The following is a 14,980-nucleotide window of genomic DNA, read 5'->3' as shown; positions in this document are numbered from 1 at the left end:
TTAGTCCAGGACTTTAGGTATGTGATCCGCGGAGTACTGCATGCGCTATTCCGTCTAGGGCAGGTGGACCATAGGTGTGAAATCTATCTGGATGTGAAACATTTGATTTCCATGCATCTTACTAGTTACTGGTACGACGGGTTGAACTCGGGAAGACTGATAAGGAAGCCCAAACGACCCTTCCTGATGTCATATTACTTTTAAATAAGACTACACTAATTGTGGTGAGACACATGGTAGTGCATCTGGTGCTATTTCAGTCGCGGTATGGAGTAATCTGACTGGTGGTAAACCAGCTTTGCTCAACTCTAGCTGATCTCTTGGTTATCCATGACTAACTCTTGTTTCGTGCAGTAGGAATTAGTCGGCCAGCTCCATCCGGACTGAATCTTGAGGAAGAAATCTGTGGAAGCTTTCTCCGATCACAGCTTATTATAAAATGAGATTGCAGTTCTCTTACTTGCCTCCTGTCCGTCTTGATCAGCTTTCCAGACGTTATGGATCAGGGAGTAGTCTCTTGAACGACAAGCGCCACCGCTTACTTTGCAATCGCAATTCCTTGACTACCTCGTCGAGGGTCAATTCAACAGGACGCCAATCAGCGTATACTGCAAAACCCAGGTCAGCGATCACGAAGAGGACGTCTCTCATGAGATGTCAGCCACATTCTTCCCAGTCCCCATCCTCTACAGATCGCCCAGCAGCCATAACGGACAATAACCCCGCAACACACTATATACCTCCCCAGAAAGGCTTCATTGCTTCTCTTCCCGGATCATGGATCCCGTATGCTGAGTTGATACGCCTCGATAAACCTACTGGCACATACTACCTCTTCTTCCCATGTGTTTTCTCGACACTCATCGCGGCACCCATGGCATCTGCCACACCCATGCAGATTCTTGGCACTACTGGTCTTTTTTTCACGGGTGCATTAATCATGAGAGGCGCCGGTTGTGCGATCAATGATTTATGGGACAGGAATCTGGATCCGTATGTCGAACGCACAAAATTCCGGCCGATTGCGCGAGGTGCCCTATCCCCTAAGAAGGCATTGGTTTTTACCTGTTCCCAACTTCTAGCCGGATTAGCTGTCCTGCTACAATTTCCCTCCCAGTGTCTCTGGTATGGTATTCCCAGCCTCCTGTTGGTGACGACATATCCTCTCGCCAAGCGCGTCACTTACTACCCTCAGGCTGTTCTTGGTCTCACATTTTCGTGGGGTGCTATCATGGGATTTCCAGCGCTGGGCGTCGATCTTTTTAGCAACCATGCTGCTTTGGAAGCTGCGGCAGCCTTGTATTCTAGCTGTGTTGCTTGGACAGTGCTGTACGATATGATCTACGCACATATGGACATCAAAGACGATGTCGCGGCGGGGATCAAGTCAATTGCCCTTCGGCATGAGCATAACACTAAGACAGTTCTTTCTGGCCTGGCAGCAGTTCAAGTAGCGCTGCTCGCTACTGCAGGAGTAGCAGCAGGTGCTGGACCCCTCTTTTACGTCGGCACCTGCGGCAGCGCAGCCGTTTCCCTCGGTATCATGATATGGAAGGTCCAATTGAAGAATGTGAAGAACTGCTGGTGGTGGTTCAAGAACGGATGTTTGCTGACTGGGGGCGGCATCACTTTGGGGATGTTCTTTGAGTATATAGCTCAAACCACTGGCCTGTATAAAAGCGATAATAACTTACATTAAGAGGATAGCACTCACGAACATAGGACAGGATTCAAGGTTTCTTTCAAGTTCCGCAGCGAATATCTTTTATCTTAACACTACTGATTCCAAGATGATGCTCTACTACGTTAACTATATCTTTCCAATCCATCATGGCACCGTTACCAGTATCACCACAAGCAAGTGATTTTTCGATTGGGTGAAGTACAGTGACCCAACCTTCTTCATTTGTCCGACTCACCCCCCACTCGTCTGTTAATATTTTGAGTTGCCTTTTAGTGGCTGGGTGATTCCACATCGCGGTGTTCATAGCTATTGATAGTTAGAACAGATTTGACAGTGAACAAGTAATATATTGGCGCATCTCACCTGGAGCAACGAACACTACAGGCTTTCTGTCCTTGAGACCCGAGTCTACCTTCCCAGTGGTATCCCATGCTCTGATGACGGAGAGAAGCAGATTATCTGCAATCCCCATTGTCATCTTCGCCAGCGTGTTCGCCGATAAAGGGGCGACAAGCAGGACATGGGCCCATTTTCGAAGCTCAATATGCAAAATGGGCTCGCCACGAGTCCAGGGGTCTTTCCATTCGTCTTCGTCTCGGTAAATAGCATCAACCCCAGGCAACTGCTCTAGCGCATTGAGTAGAGGTTGCTCTGAGCTTTGACCCGAAAGAAATTTCTCCGCAGACTTGGTCACAATGATGCGAATACAGACATTTTTGTGCCGGCCAAGAGCTTCCGCGATATTTGGCAATTTTATCGCTGCCACGCTCCCGCTTGCTGCTAAAAGAATGTGTATCTTCTTATCTTTGAATTGCTCTTCAGCTGATAAAGTCCCCATGCCTTCCATCGAAGCTCGACGTTTCACACAATCACTGTACTCGGACAGGAACTATTAGTTGGTTATCATATGCGACGATGTCAGCTGTCGTGAATGCGAGTGATCAAGCAGGACTGCCGACGCCCTCCAAGCATCTAACTGATAGACTCACGCACCGCCCTTTATTCAAGTAGATCGGTGACGATCCAAGGCTGCCGGTGATGCAATTCGGACATTGCTTTTTTATCCGCAATCTAAGTATCGATCCTGTGGGGTACCTGTATTTCATGGCGGAGACTGGGGCCATGGTGACTAACGTCACATGATAAGGTTCGCCTTACCCCGTACATCTGTAGAATATTACAAGCATTCTATCAGTATCAAATAAAACTTTCTCCAGAGTTCAGTCCGGCCAGTTCTGACAAAGATATGATGTTTCAAAGGCAAGCTTTTGCGCCAGTAAGTCATGCATACCTCTCTAGTTTACCTGCCCTCGCAATTTGTTCGCCAATTAAGACCCTGTGTCTATCCAGGCATTTCGACCTTTTTCCCGGTCACCACTTGTCTTGACTCCACGATTCACGGCTTTCCAACTGCCGCATGCCCTCCATGCCCGATTTCTCTCGGAACAGACAAGGTCGGCAATTGACAAGGCTATTGCGTCTGCACCTGTCGTCCTCTTCATGAAGGGTACTCCGGAGACACCACAATGTGGATTTTCTCGAGCCAGCATACAGATTCTGGGGTTGCAGGGAGTTGACCCGAAGAAATTTGTCGCATTCAACGTGTTGGAGGATCCCGAGCTGCGTCAGGGTACGTATAGTAACCCTTTTTTTTAGAGGGAAAAAAACCGGTCGTGTATATTTGCGTGGGAGTCTCAGTCTGGCTAAATCTCTCGACCTTCCATAGGTATAAAGGAGTACTCCGATTGGCCAACAATACCCCAGTTATACCTTGACAAGGAATTTATTGGAGGTTGCGATATTCTGATGTCTATGCATCAGAACGGAGAGCTCGCAAAGCTGCTTGAGGAGAAAGGGGTCCTAGTGGCAGCTGATTGACATATGTGTGAGGCTCAATAAAGGGCAGACTGTTTACTCATTTACTATTATATCTTCTTCATTGTAGAATTATTCATGATTTCTATGTTGTGCTGTACTAATATTCTCAAAAGGCCAGGATGTGCTTTTTACCTTTGTTCTACTCAATAACTCGAAGGCTACAAATTGTGTTCATCTTCCTCTTAGTTGGCATTATATTGGCACTGTCAAATTTATTGTACTATAGTAATCTCTGGTTTGAGCTGGTATTGAAGTCAGATAAAGAGTCGGGACTCCACCTGCAAGACGATTAGCCTACTACTAGAGTTTGATTGAAGCCCTAACGACTAGTCTACGATACTTTACAATGAGATCATCAAGTCACTATGCACCAAGTTCCCCAGCCAGACTCTTTTCTTCTGATTTGACCTGTTCTTCAATGATGGCCTTCTGTAGCTTAGCGCGTTGTCGCTCTTCATAAGCCTCGCGGCTTCTGAGTATCCTATCAACAATCTCACCAGCATTCACATGCTGAAAAGGATGATCGTTTATCTGCCTAAATATGCCCATTCGTTTGGGAGCAGTGTAAGGATCGTATGTCAGCGGAATGAAGGTTGTTGGTCCATGATAAACAACATCCGGAACACCAAATGGCATAGCTTCCAAATAGGGCTGGCTAGGAGAGAAGGGAGCAGAGAAAATAACTGCATGAATATACTGGGAGAATCGTTAGTGGTTGTATGAACCATCGATTAAGAAAAGGGACATACTCGGCATTGAAGGACACAAAGCCCCCGCTCAAAAATGTTCATGATAGGGTAGTTGAATCCCTTCCAGTGATTAATCACATCATCGTCATGAATGCCGGCAACCACATAAGCCGGGGAATAGTCTTCACCAAATTCGTGAAGTCTCTTTTCGACTTGTTCCGAGTCATACCATCCTCGTTGGCGGCCTTCCAACTCCTCAAGCTCTAGAACCTGTCGAAGAAACTCGATGTGACCCGAGGAGAACAAATCGAAGCCTCCATCCACGTAGACTACCCGCTGCCCTGGCTTGATTGCTTTGCCATTCACCAGAGTTTCAAATGTACCAGCTTCCTCAACTGTGTCGCTAACCTTCGCCGGCCTCGAGCCGGTCCAAGTCCAAACCTGAGGACCAGGGCGCAAACCACTCTCATCTGTTGCATAGTCCCGAATCCTTTGCATTAGCTCCACACCGAATTGTTTCCTTTCTTCCTGATTGTCAGATCCCTCTACTCCCGCAAGGGTGTCTTTGACGCTCTTTATAAAGTGCCCTTTGGTGCATAGGAGCATACGGCCGACAAGATCGGTGGTGGAAATGCCAGGGGTTCTCTTCACAACCCGAAAGCGCCCAGCTGCCTTGACAAATCGATAGCAATCTTCCCCGTTGCTGTCAGATGTAATATCATCTCCATGAACGACATACTTGCAACCATAGTGCGACACCCATGAGAGAGACGTCACATAAGGTGCTCGAGGAATACAACGAGTGGCCCAGCGGCATGCTTCTACGGCAGCTACCCTAAACCATGGTACCCGTCATCAGCAATTTAATTTGACCTGCCGAGTTCTGTAGGAAAAAACTAACCGTTCTTTCAACGTCATTACTGTCGGGCCCTTGTTCTCAAGAATTGCTTCGTCCGAGTGTACCCCAACATAAAGCTCATTACCCAGTCTACGGGCTTGAAGCATAGCACCGGCGTGTCCTACACCAGCCCCGTCACTTTTGATTAGGGAATCCTATGACTTCAGAGCAGCGGAGAATGCCTTCTCACCATGATGGCTAAAGTCAAAACACCCATCTACCCAGATACGATCTTCCCGTATAGGTACATCATCCTGAGGATCCACAGGCCATTGTCCTGGCGCAGGAACGAAATCTCCAGGCGACACACTCATTGTTTGGAGAGGCGCTTTTGGGCAATTAGCAAATAGATCCTTGTTGTGATGTACGAGTGCGTCGATTTTGGCGCAAAAATGGTCTGTGACCAAGAATCGGCGAAACTCGAAGGTTGACGCGACAGCATGAGTTGATTAAGCCAGAAATTACAGAAGCAAAAAGGAGGTGGGGTTGGGTGGGGTATTATCTAGGTATTGTCCGTAGTCCTATTTGTTACAGAGCATATCAACTATACCTATGCATGAGCGACAAGATTGACGGCACTGTTATTTAGGCAGAAGGAGGCTGGGAAACCCAAATAGTTATTCCAATTTTACCCGCGTAAATTGGCATAAGTGACGGATAAACAGTTACCCGGTCAAGGCTAGCTATAACCTATGGTTCTCCCTGGTATCTTGATGAACAAGCCAGTGTTCCGCCATGACGTCCAGTTCGTTGGGATGTTCAAGAGTAGATTGACTTGGAATGCAGGTCTGGTACGAAGTACTCCGTACATACTCCGTAGATCGGTTATCCTAAGGCAAGGAAACCATTCATATTAGTGTTGGACGCGCTCTCGGGGGTCCGTGGGTCGAGCTAACCCGTTCCTGGCTCCGGACCCCCCAGGATCATCTAAGGGCCGGCCCCAAGCATTAATCTTTGTGCAGGGGGACTTGGCGACTCTATACTCTGTACATAAGATCTCCAAATTATCGAGCAACATCGATCGAGGCATATCTGGAACTCGTAAACCAAACCCCCCCCCCCCCCCACCTTTTTTTTCTTCTAATTGGACTGCTGTCCGCAAACGAGACCTCACCAGCTATCTATCTATGAGGGCAGGCAAAAGCCTGCTTCACTTACTGTTGGAGCTGCTCTTTGTCCAGCGCCCATTTCAAGCATGATATCATCGACATTTACCCCCAGCCTTTCTCGCAGAGACACAAACAAATCTAGTGTTGGACATGAAGGTGTTGGAGGGGGTGGGCCCCCTCCTTTGACGAGTGGGGGAGGATCATTCGGTCCTCAGAGCGCTGGAGCTATCTATCAACATATTCACGACATGGCTACCAAAAGGATATCCACTCTGGATTACCTCAGGAAAGCGTGAGTTCAAGGCAAAAAGCAGCCCTTTTTCATTAATCCAAGCTCTGATAAAGCTGCAGCCATGAAGGTCGTATCTATTGGTTCAACACTGTACACTTCTCTCGAGCTGACATCAGCCGAATCCCCTATTTTGATCCTCGCAAACTATCCCGTCGGGCCATTAATTATCTTCTTCTCGGAATATCACTTCCGCCAATTTTGGACGTCAATTCATCACCGTCGGAATACTTACGCGCCTTAAACGCGCTTTTGATTGAGTTTGAGGCATTTCAGCAAGTCCACCCACCGGATGGGAGTTCATCATCAACTCTGGCAAGAGCACGCATTCCACAAATGTTCAAAAGAGCGGCACACGCTGGAACCAAGGGCAGGAGGGCTAGCTCTGCAACGGAGATTGGTCTTCCCATGCAATCTAGCGACCCATCTGACTTGAAGTCCATGACGGGGAACATCACCTCGTCTACGACAGCAGCTGCCGCTGTCGTTTCGTTCCCCACCAGTGAAGCGTCTGAACTTCTCCCAGGAGAGGAATATTCTTATCTTTTGACGCCGTCTTTACCATTTGAGCCGGATTATTTCGAAACCTTCGCCACTCTTTGTGACGTATTGATTGACTGCTATACCAGGCTCACTGCTTTGGTCTCCACTCCGTCTGTATGTACAGTTGCTTTGGGAGAGATGTTCTCAAAGGCAGACGCAAAGCTTCGGAAGATAATGGTCACAGGCGTCGTCCGAGAGTTCGAGGATGCAAGTAGAACCAGCGCAAAGAACGAAATAGCTGGCGTCAGTCGTGTTGTTTTGGGCGGTCTTCTAGGCTGAATCAAATCGCAATGTCGCCTTGCGGAAGTCCTAGAACTGGTGCGTGGCATTTGCTGTAATTGGGCCTTTCGATCAAGGAGCGTGCATGCTTCCGAGGTGGGTAGTACATTTGGTGCCACGTAGATTTATGAATTGAGCCTTCGAAGGACAAAATCTATTCTATTCTAAATCAATGAGACATGATATATTGCTTCATATATTTCACATAGCACACGCAGAACCAGTAAACGTAAGAGACTAGCATAATATCGAGAGGAGATAAATCAACAGGCATGGGTTGGTATCACTTTTAAAGCCATGAACATCGTAGGGATCGGGGCATCAATCTGTCGAGTGTGATCAAGTCCAGTGTAAGGAGTATGCATGCGCAAAAAGTGAGACCACAAAAGCAGATAGACCAACAGAACGCCGGCTCAAATGGCATGCATCGGCAAGATAGAACAATTTATGAAAACGCCAGTGAATGCAACCGCTTAATGACTATAATGGTGACGAGTTCAAAAAGACATGGCAGCTCAGGACTGTAATTTCTTGTTCTCGAACTCACGCTGCTCACCGAAAACCCTTCGGCTCATTTCAAGAACAGTTTCGAAACCCTCTCTGCCTCTCTTGGCATTTTGGCTGAACCTCTCGATGCTAGCCTCCTCTACCTTATTCTTGATTTTCTGCCAGCCGCCGCAAAGGGCAGTGATTTTGGCCTCTTGACTGAAATCCGTGACCAACTCTGGTTTCGATGACGAAGGCTGGTAAATAACAGTTTCTCTCACGTTCAAGACGTTAGACCACGTAAGATTTGTTGAGCACATAGTGACCTTCTTTGCGCCAGGATCAACATATGAGATTTCGTATACATGAGAAGTAGCGCTTCCCCCGAACAATGAGAGAACCCATTGCGGTACTGATTGATCACAAGTGATGAGGCGTTCCGTACGCAACTGAATGGGGCGTTCAGGTTAGCCATTTCGTCTGAGATGTAAAAAATGGAAAATATTCGACAGGAAAACCCACAATGCCAGTTTTCGGATCTACCGTCCTAGATATGGTGTCTACCGCCACAACATGGGTCGACTTGTCATTCCAAGGGCAATATTTGCGCCAGTTCGCAGTCGAAACTTCTTCCCAAGAATAATCGAAGGTGCATGTCGAGGAGAAGACCTTCATGACGGGAAAGCTAGAGACGGTGATAGAAGCAGGGATCGCTAAGCAACCGACTCGCTCGCTAATGAGCACGATCGAAAATGACTATAGTTTGCGGAAGGTCGTGTTGGTCGAATCAGCCGAGATGGATTCAAACAAGTTAAGCACTCGAGAATATCTAGAAGATGACGTTTAAAAGGGCAAAGGTCTCTGCGTTCATGAAGAGAGCCTACAACAGCAAAAAAAGGCATAAAAGAAGAGGCAAATATCCAACTACAGGATGAGTAAGAAAGCCTTCACGAAATGATGAAACTGGACGGCGATCACAGGCGTTCGTGCAATGGAACGCGGGAGAAGAAATTTTTAGCATATCCGACTCGCAAACAACCCGGGGAAAAGGCGGGCTCGGTCGGGGATCGGAATTTCTCGGCTGTCAAAATGCGACAGCATCGTACTCTGTACGGAGTAAACTACCTGATGTTCCTATTACTATCTACCTCTATATAAGAACTGAGCATATACGGAGCTGTACGATGCTATGGTATCTAATGAATCAATGATAATATCATATCAGGTAACCCGAGGGATCTCCTGGCCTGTCACCCATGCTTTGTCTCCGTATTTTTCTCACTGAACCCAAACATTTATCATTTCCAACTGTTGCTATTATGATGTATTACTATTGTAGTCAACTTATTTTAACCCACCGCAAAAAGTGGTTTTCAATAACTCGCAGCGGCCATAGCTGCTTCCCGACATGGAAACTAAAGTCGGTGTGAAACTCTGCATAATCCCGATGTTCATTACTAGAAGGATCCTAGACATATAAAAAGGTATTCTTAGGCCCTTCTCGGTCTCGTGCCCTCGTTATTGAAAGCATCTCAGAAGGCGCGGACGACATACCACTCACTAAGGATAATTGCTCCTTCAGCTGTTCGAATATCAGTTTTGCATCATGGTAGAACTCAGGAAGCGCAAAGCACCCTCACAGAACCCTGCCACCAAAAATAAGAGCAAAAGGTTGAAAGAGACGGCGAGTGAGGAGACCAGTCCAACCTTGGTACAATCAAGCAAGGAAGATGAGCGCTCTACGCACGTCTCACACAAGAAACCTCCAACTGTGGGTGACACTATCGACTTGGACAACTTTGGTGGCGAGGTAGAACTCAATGATGGGACGAAAACTACCCTCAAACATCTCGTCGACACAAGCAAATCAGGAATTGTTTTGTTCACGTACCCAAGAGCGTCCACACCTGGCTGTGAGTTTATCCACCCCACATCTCTTCCTTGAACGTCCCGAGAGTAGCACTCCGTGGACTTTCAAGGAAGAGCGCCTGCATCCCTCATCTCATTAGTGGTACTACGCTATTGTTCCTCGGCCCCTGCAGCGTATTTAAGAATCCCAGGAATCAAAAACAACGCTCATCGCTTGTTAGGCACAAAGCAAGCTTGCTTGTTTCGCGATAAATATGATTATATAACATCGACTGGTTTATCGATATATGGGCTTTCGGCGGACTCCATCAAAGCAAACAGCTCGTTCAAAGCCAAGCAGAGCCTCCCCTATCCTCTACTATGCGATACGGCGTCTACTCTCATTTCGAGTCTTGGCTTTAAGAAGACTCCTAGAGGTACGACAAGGGGGGTTTTCGCTGTTGATAAACAAGGGAAGGTCCTACTTTTGCAACCTGGAGGGCCAGATGCAACAGTGGATGCTGTACAGCAATTAATCTCAGCGTGTAACATAGAGACGCACGGACAGATCAAAGAGTGACGGAAGTTCATGATGGAAGTCGAATTTAGGTGTTCAGACAATTTTAAGAGCACGTTTCAGCTCTGGGGGACCATGTAATATCAATGATCCTGAGATCGCTTTTCATACCTCTGTCATACTTCAAACGTTGGCAATCTTTCCAATGAAAGAGGAACTTGATTCAATCTACCTACGAAGATGAAGAAAGCTTATTATCATGACTACTGGCGGTTCTAGTTTAGTATAGCTACTATCTCCAATGGGCGCTATTATTGAGAAGGGGGTGAATAACGCATAACTTTTATTTTCGCTTAAAGCTCCTACTCCTGGCACAGTATATCTGCAGCTGTGGCCACGAAGGTGCTTGCGATGAAATCCGATATCTCAAGCTGTCGCTTTGCGCGGGTGTGGATGTTCGGGTATCAGGAGGCACGGTGTCGGAAAAACAAAATGTCCGTTCACAGGTCGTTTGTCCGAGTACAGCCATCTTGATTCCGTTCTTCGTAAGGCAAGTGAATACACATATTGTTGAGACGGGAGCTTTGGGAGGTCAGGACTCAGGTAAGCCAAAGGGTCATTATACTGGCCTTCATCATGGACAGTGGGACAATGAAGCCATTGTGAGGCTGACACGCAAACTGGATAGGTTCATCATCATGACTCGCGACGTCCTCAAAGCCGCCAAGTCCGCATCGAACGCGATAGCCGTCCATAAGGTAGGCAATTTCACTATTCTGATGGAGTACTTTTTCACTTCTAAGTTTTGATGATCAGAAATACACCGTCCAGTCTACGGGGATATGGGAACGTCTTCGCCGTCTTCTTGCCATCGATCCCAATCGCTCTACTGGAGTCCCACTTAACTCGCAATATCGACTTCCGACTCCTGGTGCTCTCCCGCCGCAATCTTATGATGACCCCGTTACTGTCCCAGCAGCAGACATTGCCGACAACCCTTACTGGAAGCGCGACGTCCGGAGAAATTACCCCAGACTTAGCATAGTCAACCAGGCAGACGCTGTTGGCCTTCTTACAGTAGGTAGCCGGGCGGCGCCCAAGGACGACGTTCTGCAGACCGGGCAGGCAGGAGAGCAGCAGTTGGTTGAGGTTAAACAGCAAGGAGAAGAGCGTGGCCTCGCTGCCATATTTGAGAAGGACAAGAGGGGCATCCAGGGCGTTCTGGGCGCCGATGGTCTGCCGCCAACTCCTTGTAACTTGAACGCCTCTGCGGCCAAGTATCAGCTTGGTCAAGGTCAAGGCTATCCTGCTGTGTATGTTTTTCTCTCTGCAATCTGTTACCCCAGCTTACATTTTAATCTAGGTATCCTTGCCGGACGTTCGTCTAAGTATTCGTTAACTGCACATCTGAAATTGAATTGCTATCTTCTTTCTGTCCTGGGACGTAGATCATCTATTAGCGAAAAGTGTTCAAACGTGGAATGGGTACGATAGAGCAGGCTGATAGCGATGTTGGCCCTTTTCTATAATGCTGAGTCAGTCTTCCATACTAGCTAGCTACATGTGCATAAGAAAGTTTCGCTTGATGACTCCACAACTATGTGTCAGACTGAATTTATATGTTCCGAGAATACTCTTATGTTGGCTCCATTCGATTATATTGACTAGTCATGTGGAACACAATGTCGCAATGTCTCATAGGTAGGAGGGCAAACAGAATCTCGCATGTCATTTACCAAGGGTAGATTTAGTGCAGTTACAGCGTCATGATCCTAAGAGCTTGCCACGTCCTCAAACTCAAGGCTGTACAATCGCATACAGCAAAAAGCCAAGGAAAACAGGGCTATTAAGTCGGACTTTTTTTAAGAAAGAAATCAATCAAGTGTCAGACTTATCCTTGAAGCGTTACCTAAAATAGCTACGATCTGATCTTGGTCCTTGCATAATTGCAGACATTGGCATGAGCAAGCAGGAAAATCCTATATCTGGCTTGATTCAAATTTAGATCTTAATTCACAAAATCATAATTTCCCTGACCATTAACCAGGAGTCGCTCCTAATCGAAAGGATTTGTGCGAGTACCCCACCAGGTAAGGAACAGACTAAGCCCAACTGTCTCAAACACCCTGCTGACAGCACCAACAGCAACAGTATCGAGGGGTCGCTTTTCGGTGAAGATTTGGCTGATAAACTAGAAACATAATGCAAAGTCAGCATATCATGTAAAATTTGGTGGGAGAGAATCGGAATACTCACACTTGGAGCAGAACTGGCCATGAAAATTAAGCTTCCCAAATAGGCAGCTCCCTTGTAGCTCAGCGTTCCAGTAGCATTGATCAGGGCGGCAACACCATAAGTCTGAACGGCGCTTCCAACCAGGGAGCTACCCCAAGCCGCCGCTGCTCCCGCAGCCTCCTTGGACTTGATAAATTCCTCCTTGGAATTGGCGGCCTGCGCACGATGATAAGTATCACCAAAGACAGGTGCGAGAATACCCAGTGAAGCCGTATGGGTGAAGATAGTACCCATCGCAATAGCCGAGGGTTTCACGGGAGGGAGATCTGGCCGATTACAAGTTATTATAATGATCAGTGGGACAGCAGGCCACGGAGATGGGGGCATCCTTACAGTGGAGAGTGGTCATTTTGAGTGTGGAAATATCGCCGTATGATTATGATTCTGTAGGTTGTGAGATCTCAACAAAATCGTCGTCCGTTGAGTGGGGGAGATTCGTTATTTGAACACTGCTGAACCAAGGTCACATGGGGTTGCCATCATACAGTAGGTACTTGGCAGGCTACAGAGTGACGTCGTCATGATCTAAAGACAAGGACATGCCGACGAGCTGCAGTGTGAAGATCCTGATATGGGGATCGAGTCATATTGCGGACCAATCAATAGAGGCAGCTCAATAATAAAGTCGGCTTTACCAACGGTTAAGGTAGGAGGCTGGAAGCAAGGTCCCTTGGTGTGGGGAAGAAGCAGTGGCCATGACGTCAAGCAAGAGACACACATTTATGATATTTCTTGATAGGTATCTTTATACTAGCTATGCTTGGGCGATGAAGTAAAAGATTCTTAATAGTAGATAATCCTTGACCAAGCAAGCGAATACCTTACCAATTTCTTATCTCTCGCTATTCCCACCCATTATAGAGTGTGATCCATCCTCAACCTCAACAGTCATGAGTTGCATTCGCTGCACCGATTTATTCTGCCAAGTCCACCCGCATATGAAGTTGCAGGGAAAAATTATTTTCCTTCATTCCAGGCAGGATATTAACAAGAATTAACAAATTCACTAATTTATAGCTATTCATTGTGAAACACATCAAAATACGGTATATTTATATTAAGATATAATTATAATTATATTTAAAACTTTACTCTGTACGGCCTGTATTTCCGCTTTTTGGAAAGAGTTTCAAGGAATTTGCATGTCCTCTGGCCTCTCGATTGTCCACATGTGAGGACACGGAGAAGGCGCGAAGAAGATTGGGGCAAGAGAAACACTATATTGTCTCCTCAAACATGGCCTCATCTAGCTAAGGATAGACAAAAGATAACTATAAAGTCCCAAAGGCCACTAGAGCTTAGATAAAGGGTAGATCTATAGCGTACATCGTTAATTTCTCTGTCCCTACCTAGTTTCTCCTCATTTTAAGTAATGCCCAATCAGAGCTATCAAAAAAGCATGGACTTCCCCCTCCATTTCTCCTGTGATCTTTTCTGAGCATACTTCCATAGGTACTATCTTCGTCTTCTTCAATTGCCTTTTCCTATTGGTTCATTATATTTCTTGATTGTCAGGCGTCAGTGACTGACTGGGGCCTTTTACACATCAATTAGTTTTTATTAACATTAACATTCTTTCGATAGACATTTGTCAACCTCAGAAGCAATTATTTCGATGGGTGCAAAAATTCTCCCGATGGAAGCAACTATTCCTGACAAACCCTCATCACCCAACCTTGTGGCAGCCTTCGATGTCAGCGAACACTTAGTTCCTGTCAGGGAGCTAAAACCGGCTGGGAATACGTTGGTTTCATTTGATGGTCTCCTGGAAGAGCCCCTAATTCTTAAAGAAGACCTTAAAGAGGGTTGCGGTGGTCAATTATGGCCAGCAGGGATTGTCCTGGCAAAGTACTTGCTGCGGCAACACCGCAATAATCTCTCCAACAAGACAATGTCTGTACACTACCCTTTCTTCATAATAAGTCCTCGACAACCGCTCCGTCTGAGATTATACTAATGCGGTGTTACCTAGAGTTGAACTAGGAGCTGGCGGGGGCCTTGTGGGCCTCGCGGTTGCACGAGGGTGCGATGTTGGTCCTTGTCCCATCTACATCACAGACCAAGAGCCAATGTTACACTTGATGAAAACGAACATTGAGCTGAACAATCTCTCAACTGCTGTGGCGGCCACAGTATTAAATTGGGGAGAGCGTCTCCCGGACTGTATACCGACACATCCTGAGATCGTCCTCGCTGCGGACTGCGTCTATTTCGAGCCGGCATTCCCCCTTCTCATTTCAACCTTGCAAGATCTGCTGGGACCCGAATCTGTTTGCTACTTCTGTTTCAAGAGGCGTAGGCGAGCAGATCTCCGTTTTATGAAAGCAGCTAAGAGGGTTTTTGATATCAAGGAGGTTCGTGACGACCCTGAGGCGGATACATACAGGAGGGAGAATATCTTTCTCTATTCACTCCGGTTGAGATTTAGACCAGAGAACGGCAGTCTTAGAGCAATAAAAGAATGA

General features: G+C 46.8%; 10 protein-coding genes across 10 annotated transcripts; 6 read left to right on the top strand and 4 right to left on the bottom strand.

Moving 5' to 3' along the window:
* Positions 1-134: 134 nt before the first annotated feature.
* Positions 135-1,699, top strand: AFUA_4G05970 (putative para-hydroxybenzoate-polyprenyltransferase Coq2; the record flags this gene model as incomplete). The annotated part of the gene is made up of 2 exons (XM_747134.2): positions 135-265; positions 355-1,699. Exon 2 carries the CDS (start codon positions 440-442, stop codon positions 1,697-1,699), a length of 1,260 nt encoding a protein of 419 aa, XP_752227.1. The 5' UTR covers positions 135-265; positions 355-439.
* A 43-nt stretch (positions 1,700-1,742) lies between these two features.
* AFUA_4G05960 (putative flavoprotein) lies at positions 1,743-2,531 on the bottom strand (the record flags this gene model as incomplete). The annotated part of the gene is made up of 2 exons (XM_747135.2): positions 1,743-1,990; positions 2,048-2,531. The coding sequence occupies 2 exons, from the start codon at positions 2,529-2,531 to the stop codon at positions 1,743-1,745; spliced, it is 732 nt and encodes a 243-aa protein (XP_752228.2).
* A 327-nt stretch (positions 2,532-2,858) lies between these two features.
* AFUA_4G05950 (monothiol glutaredoxin GRX5) lies at positions 2,859-3,808 on the top strand. The gene is made up of 3 exons (XM_747136.3): positions 2,859-2,960; positions 3,035-3,314; positions 3,411-3,808. Exons 1-3 carry the CDS (start codon positions 2,931-2,933, stop codon positions 3,560-3,562), a joined length of 462 nt encoding a protein of 153 aa, XP_752229.2. The 5' UTR covers positions 2,859-2,930; the 3' UTR covers positions 3,563-3,808.
* Positions 3,809-3,827: 19 nt separating this feature from the next.
* Positions 3,828-6,055, bottom strand: AFUA_4G05940 (ethanolamine-phosphate cytidylyltransferase). Its single transcript, XM_747137.2, has 4 exons — positions 5,340-6,055; positions 5,153-5,270; positions 4,312-5,086; positions 3,828-4,258 (listed from the first exon to the last, which is right to left on the bottom strand). Exons 1-4 carry the CDS (start codon positions 5,461-5,463, stop codon positions 3,926-3,928), a joined length of 1,350 nt encoding a protein of 449 aa, XP_752230.1. The 5' UTR covers positions 5,464-6,055; the 3' UTR covers positions 3,828-3,925.
* A 289-nt stretch (positions 6,056-6,344) lies between these two features.
* Positions 6,345-7,369, top strand: AFUA_4G05930 (uncharacterized protein; the record flags this gene model as incomplete). Its single annotated transcript, XM_747138.3, has 2 exons — positions 6,345-6,550; positions 6,610-7,369. The coding sequence occupies 2 exons, from the start codon at positions 6,345-6,347 to the stop codon at positions 7,367-7,369; spliced, it is 966 nt and encodes a 321-aa protein (XP_752231.3).
* A 515-nt stretch (positions 7,370-7,884) lies between these two features.
* On the bottom strand, positions 7,885-8,846 carry AFUA_4G05920 (putative mitochondrial protein sorting (Msf1); the record flags this gene model as incomplete). Its single annotated transcript, XM_747139.2, has 2 exons — positions 8,378-8,846; positions 7,885-8,304 (listed from the first exon to the last, which is right to left on the bottom strand). Exons 1-2 carry the CDS (start codon positions 8,528-8,530, stop codon positions 7,885-7,887), a joined length of 573 nt encoding a protein of 190 aa, XP_752232.1. The 5' UTR covers positions 8,531-8,846.
* Positions 8,847-8,985: 139 nt separating this feature from the next.
* On the top strand, positions 8,986-10,493 carry AFUA_4G05915 (thioredoxin peroxidase DOT5). Its single transcript, XM_001481507.2, has 2 exons — positions 8,986-9,768; positions 9,946-10,493. Exons 1-2 carry the CDS (start codon positions 9,462-9,464, stop codon positions 10,281-10,283), a joined length of 645 nt encoding a protein of 214 aa, XP_001481557.1. The 5' UTR covers positions 8,986-9,461; the 3' UTR covers positions 10,284-10,493.
* A 251-nt stretch (positions 10,494-10,744) lies between these two features.
* AFUA_4G05910 (uncharacterized protein) lies at positions 10,745-11,945 on the top strand. Its single transcript, XM_077804560.1, has 4 exons — positions 10,745-10,823; positions 10,909-10,978; positions 11,037-11,533; positions 11,584-11,945. Exons 2-4 carry the CDS (start codon positions 10,919-10,921, stop codon positions 11,606-11,608), a joined length of 582 nt encoding a protein of 193 aa, XP_077660707.1. The 5' UTR covers positions 10,745-10,823; positions 10,909-10,918; the 3' UTR covers positions 11,609-11,945.
* A 142-nt stretch (positions 11,946-12,087) lies between these two features.
* Positions 12,088-13,623, bottom strand: AFUA_4G05900 (DUF1761 domain-containing protein). Its single transcript, XM_747141.3, has 3 exons — positions 12,849-13,623; positions 12,477-12,781; positions 12,088-12,411 (listed from the first exon to the last, which is right to left on the bottom strand). The coding sequence occupies exons 1-3, from the start codon at positions 12,862-12,864 to the stop codon at positions 12,277-12,279; spliced, it is 456 nt and encodes a 151-aa protein (XP_752234.2). The 5' UTR covers positions 12,865-13,623; the 3' UTR covers positions 12,088-12,276.
* Positions 13,624-13,843: 220 nt separating this feature from the next.
* AFUA_4G05890 (protein N-lysine methyltransferase family protein) lies at positions 13,844-14,980 on the top strand (the record flags this gene model as incomplete). Its single annotated transcript, XM_747142.2, has 2 exons — positions 13,844-14,408; positions 14,488-14,980. Exons 1-2 carry the CDS (start codon positions 14,131-14,133, stop codon positions 14,978-14,980), a joined length of 771 nt encoding a protein of 256 aa, XP_752235.1. The 5' UTR covers positions 13,844-14,130.

The sequence above is a fragment of the Aspergillus fumigatus genome, chromosome 4, assembly GCF_000002655.1.
Source record: "Aspergillus fumigatus Af293 chromosome 4, whole genome shotgun sequence".
Taxonomy (NCBI): Eukaryota; Fungi; Ascomycota; class Eurotiomycetes; order Eurotiales; family Aspergillaceae; genus Aspergillus; species Aspergillus fumigatus.
This window is presented reverse-complemented; position numbering and strand designations above follow the sequence as displayed.

What these genes read in the sequence shown, in the direction of transcription:
- AFUA_4G05950 (XM_747136.3), top strand. Translation starts at nt 2,931, where the DNA reads ATGATGTTTCAAAGGCAAGCTTTTGCGCCA. An exon ending in AAAGGCAAGCTTTTGCGCCA is followed by an intron (nt 2,961 to 3,034) that starts GTAAGTCATGCA and finishes GTGTCTATCCAG; the next exon opens with GCATTTCGACCTTTTTCCCG. An exon ending in GGATCCCGAGCTGCGTCAGG is followed by an intron (nt 3,315 to 3,410) that starts GTACGTATAGTA and finishes GACCTTCCATAG; the next exon opens with GTATAAAGGAGTACTCCGAT.
- AFUA_4G05940 (XM_747137.2), bottom strand. Translation starts at nt 5,463, where the DNA reads ATGAGTGTGTCGCCTGGAGATTTCGTTCCTGCGCCAGGACAATGGCCT. An exon ending in GTAATGACGTTGAAAGAACG is followed by an intron (nt 5,087 to 5,152) that starts GTTAGTTTTTTC and finishes ACCATGGTTTAG; the next exon opens with GGTAGCTGCCGTAGAAGCAT. An exon ending in TTTGTGTCCTTCAATGCCGA is followed by an intron (nt 4,259 to 4,311) that starts GTATGTCCCTTT and finishes CGATTCTCCCAG; the next exon opens with TATATTCATGCAGTTATTTT.
- AFUA_4G05915 (XM_001481507.2), top strand. Translation starts at nt 9,462, where the DNA reads ATGGTAGAACTCAGGAAGCGCAAAGCACCCTCACAGAACCCTGCCACC. An exon ending in AAGAGCGTCCACACCTGGCT is followed by an intron (nt 9,769 to 9,945) that starts GTGAGTTTATCC and finishes ATCGCTTGTTAG; the next exon opens with GCACAAAGCAAGCTTGCTTG.
- AFUA_4G05910 (XM_077804560.1), top strand. Translation starts at nt 10,919, where the DNA reads ATGACTCGCGACGTCCTCAAAGCCGCCAAGTCCGCATCGAACGCGATA. An exon ending in ACGCGATAGCCGTCCATAAG is followed by an intron (nt 10,979 to 11,036) that starts GTAGGCAATTTC and finishes TTTGATGATCAG; the next exon opens with AAATACACCGTCCAGTCTAC. An exon ending in GGTCAAGGCTATCCTGCTGT is followed by an intron (nt 11,534 to 11,583) that starts GTATGTTTTTCT and finishes ATTTTAATCTAG; the next exon opens with GTATCCTTGCCGGACGTTCG.
- AFUA_4G05900 (XM_747141.3), bottom strand. An exon ending in TGGCCAGTTCTGCTCCAAGT is followed by an intron (nt 12,412 to 12,476) that starts GTGAGTATTCCG and finishes TTATGTTTCTAG; the next exon opens with TTTATCAGCCAAATCTTCAC.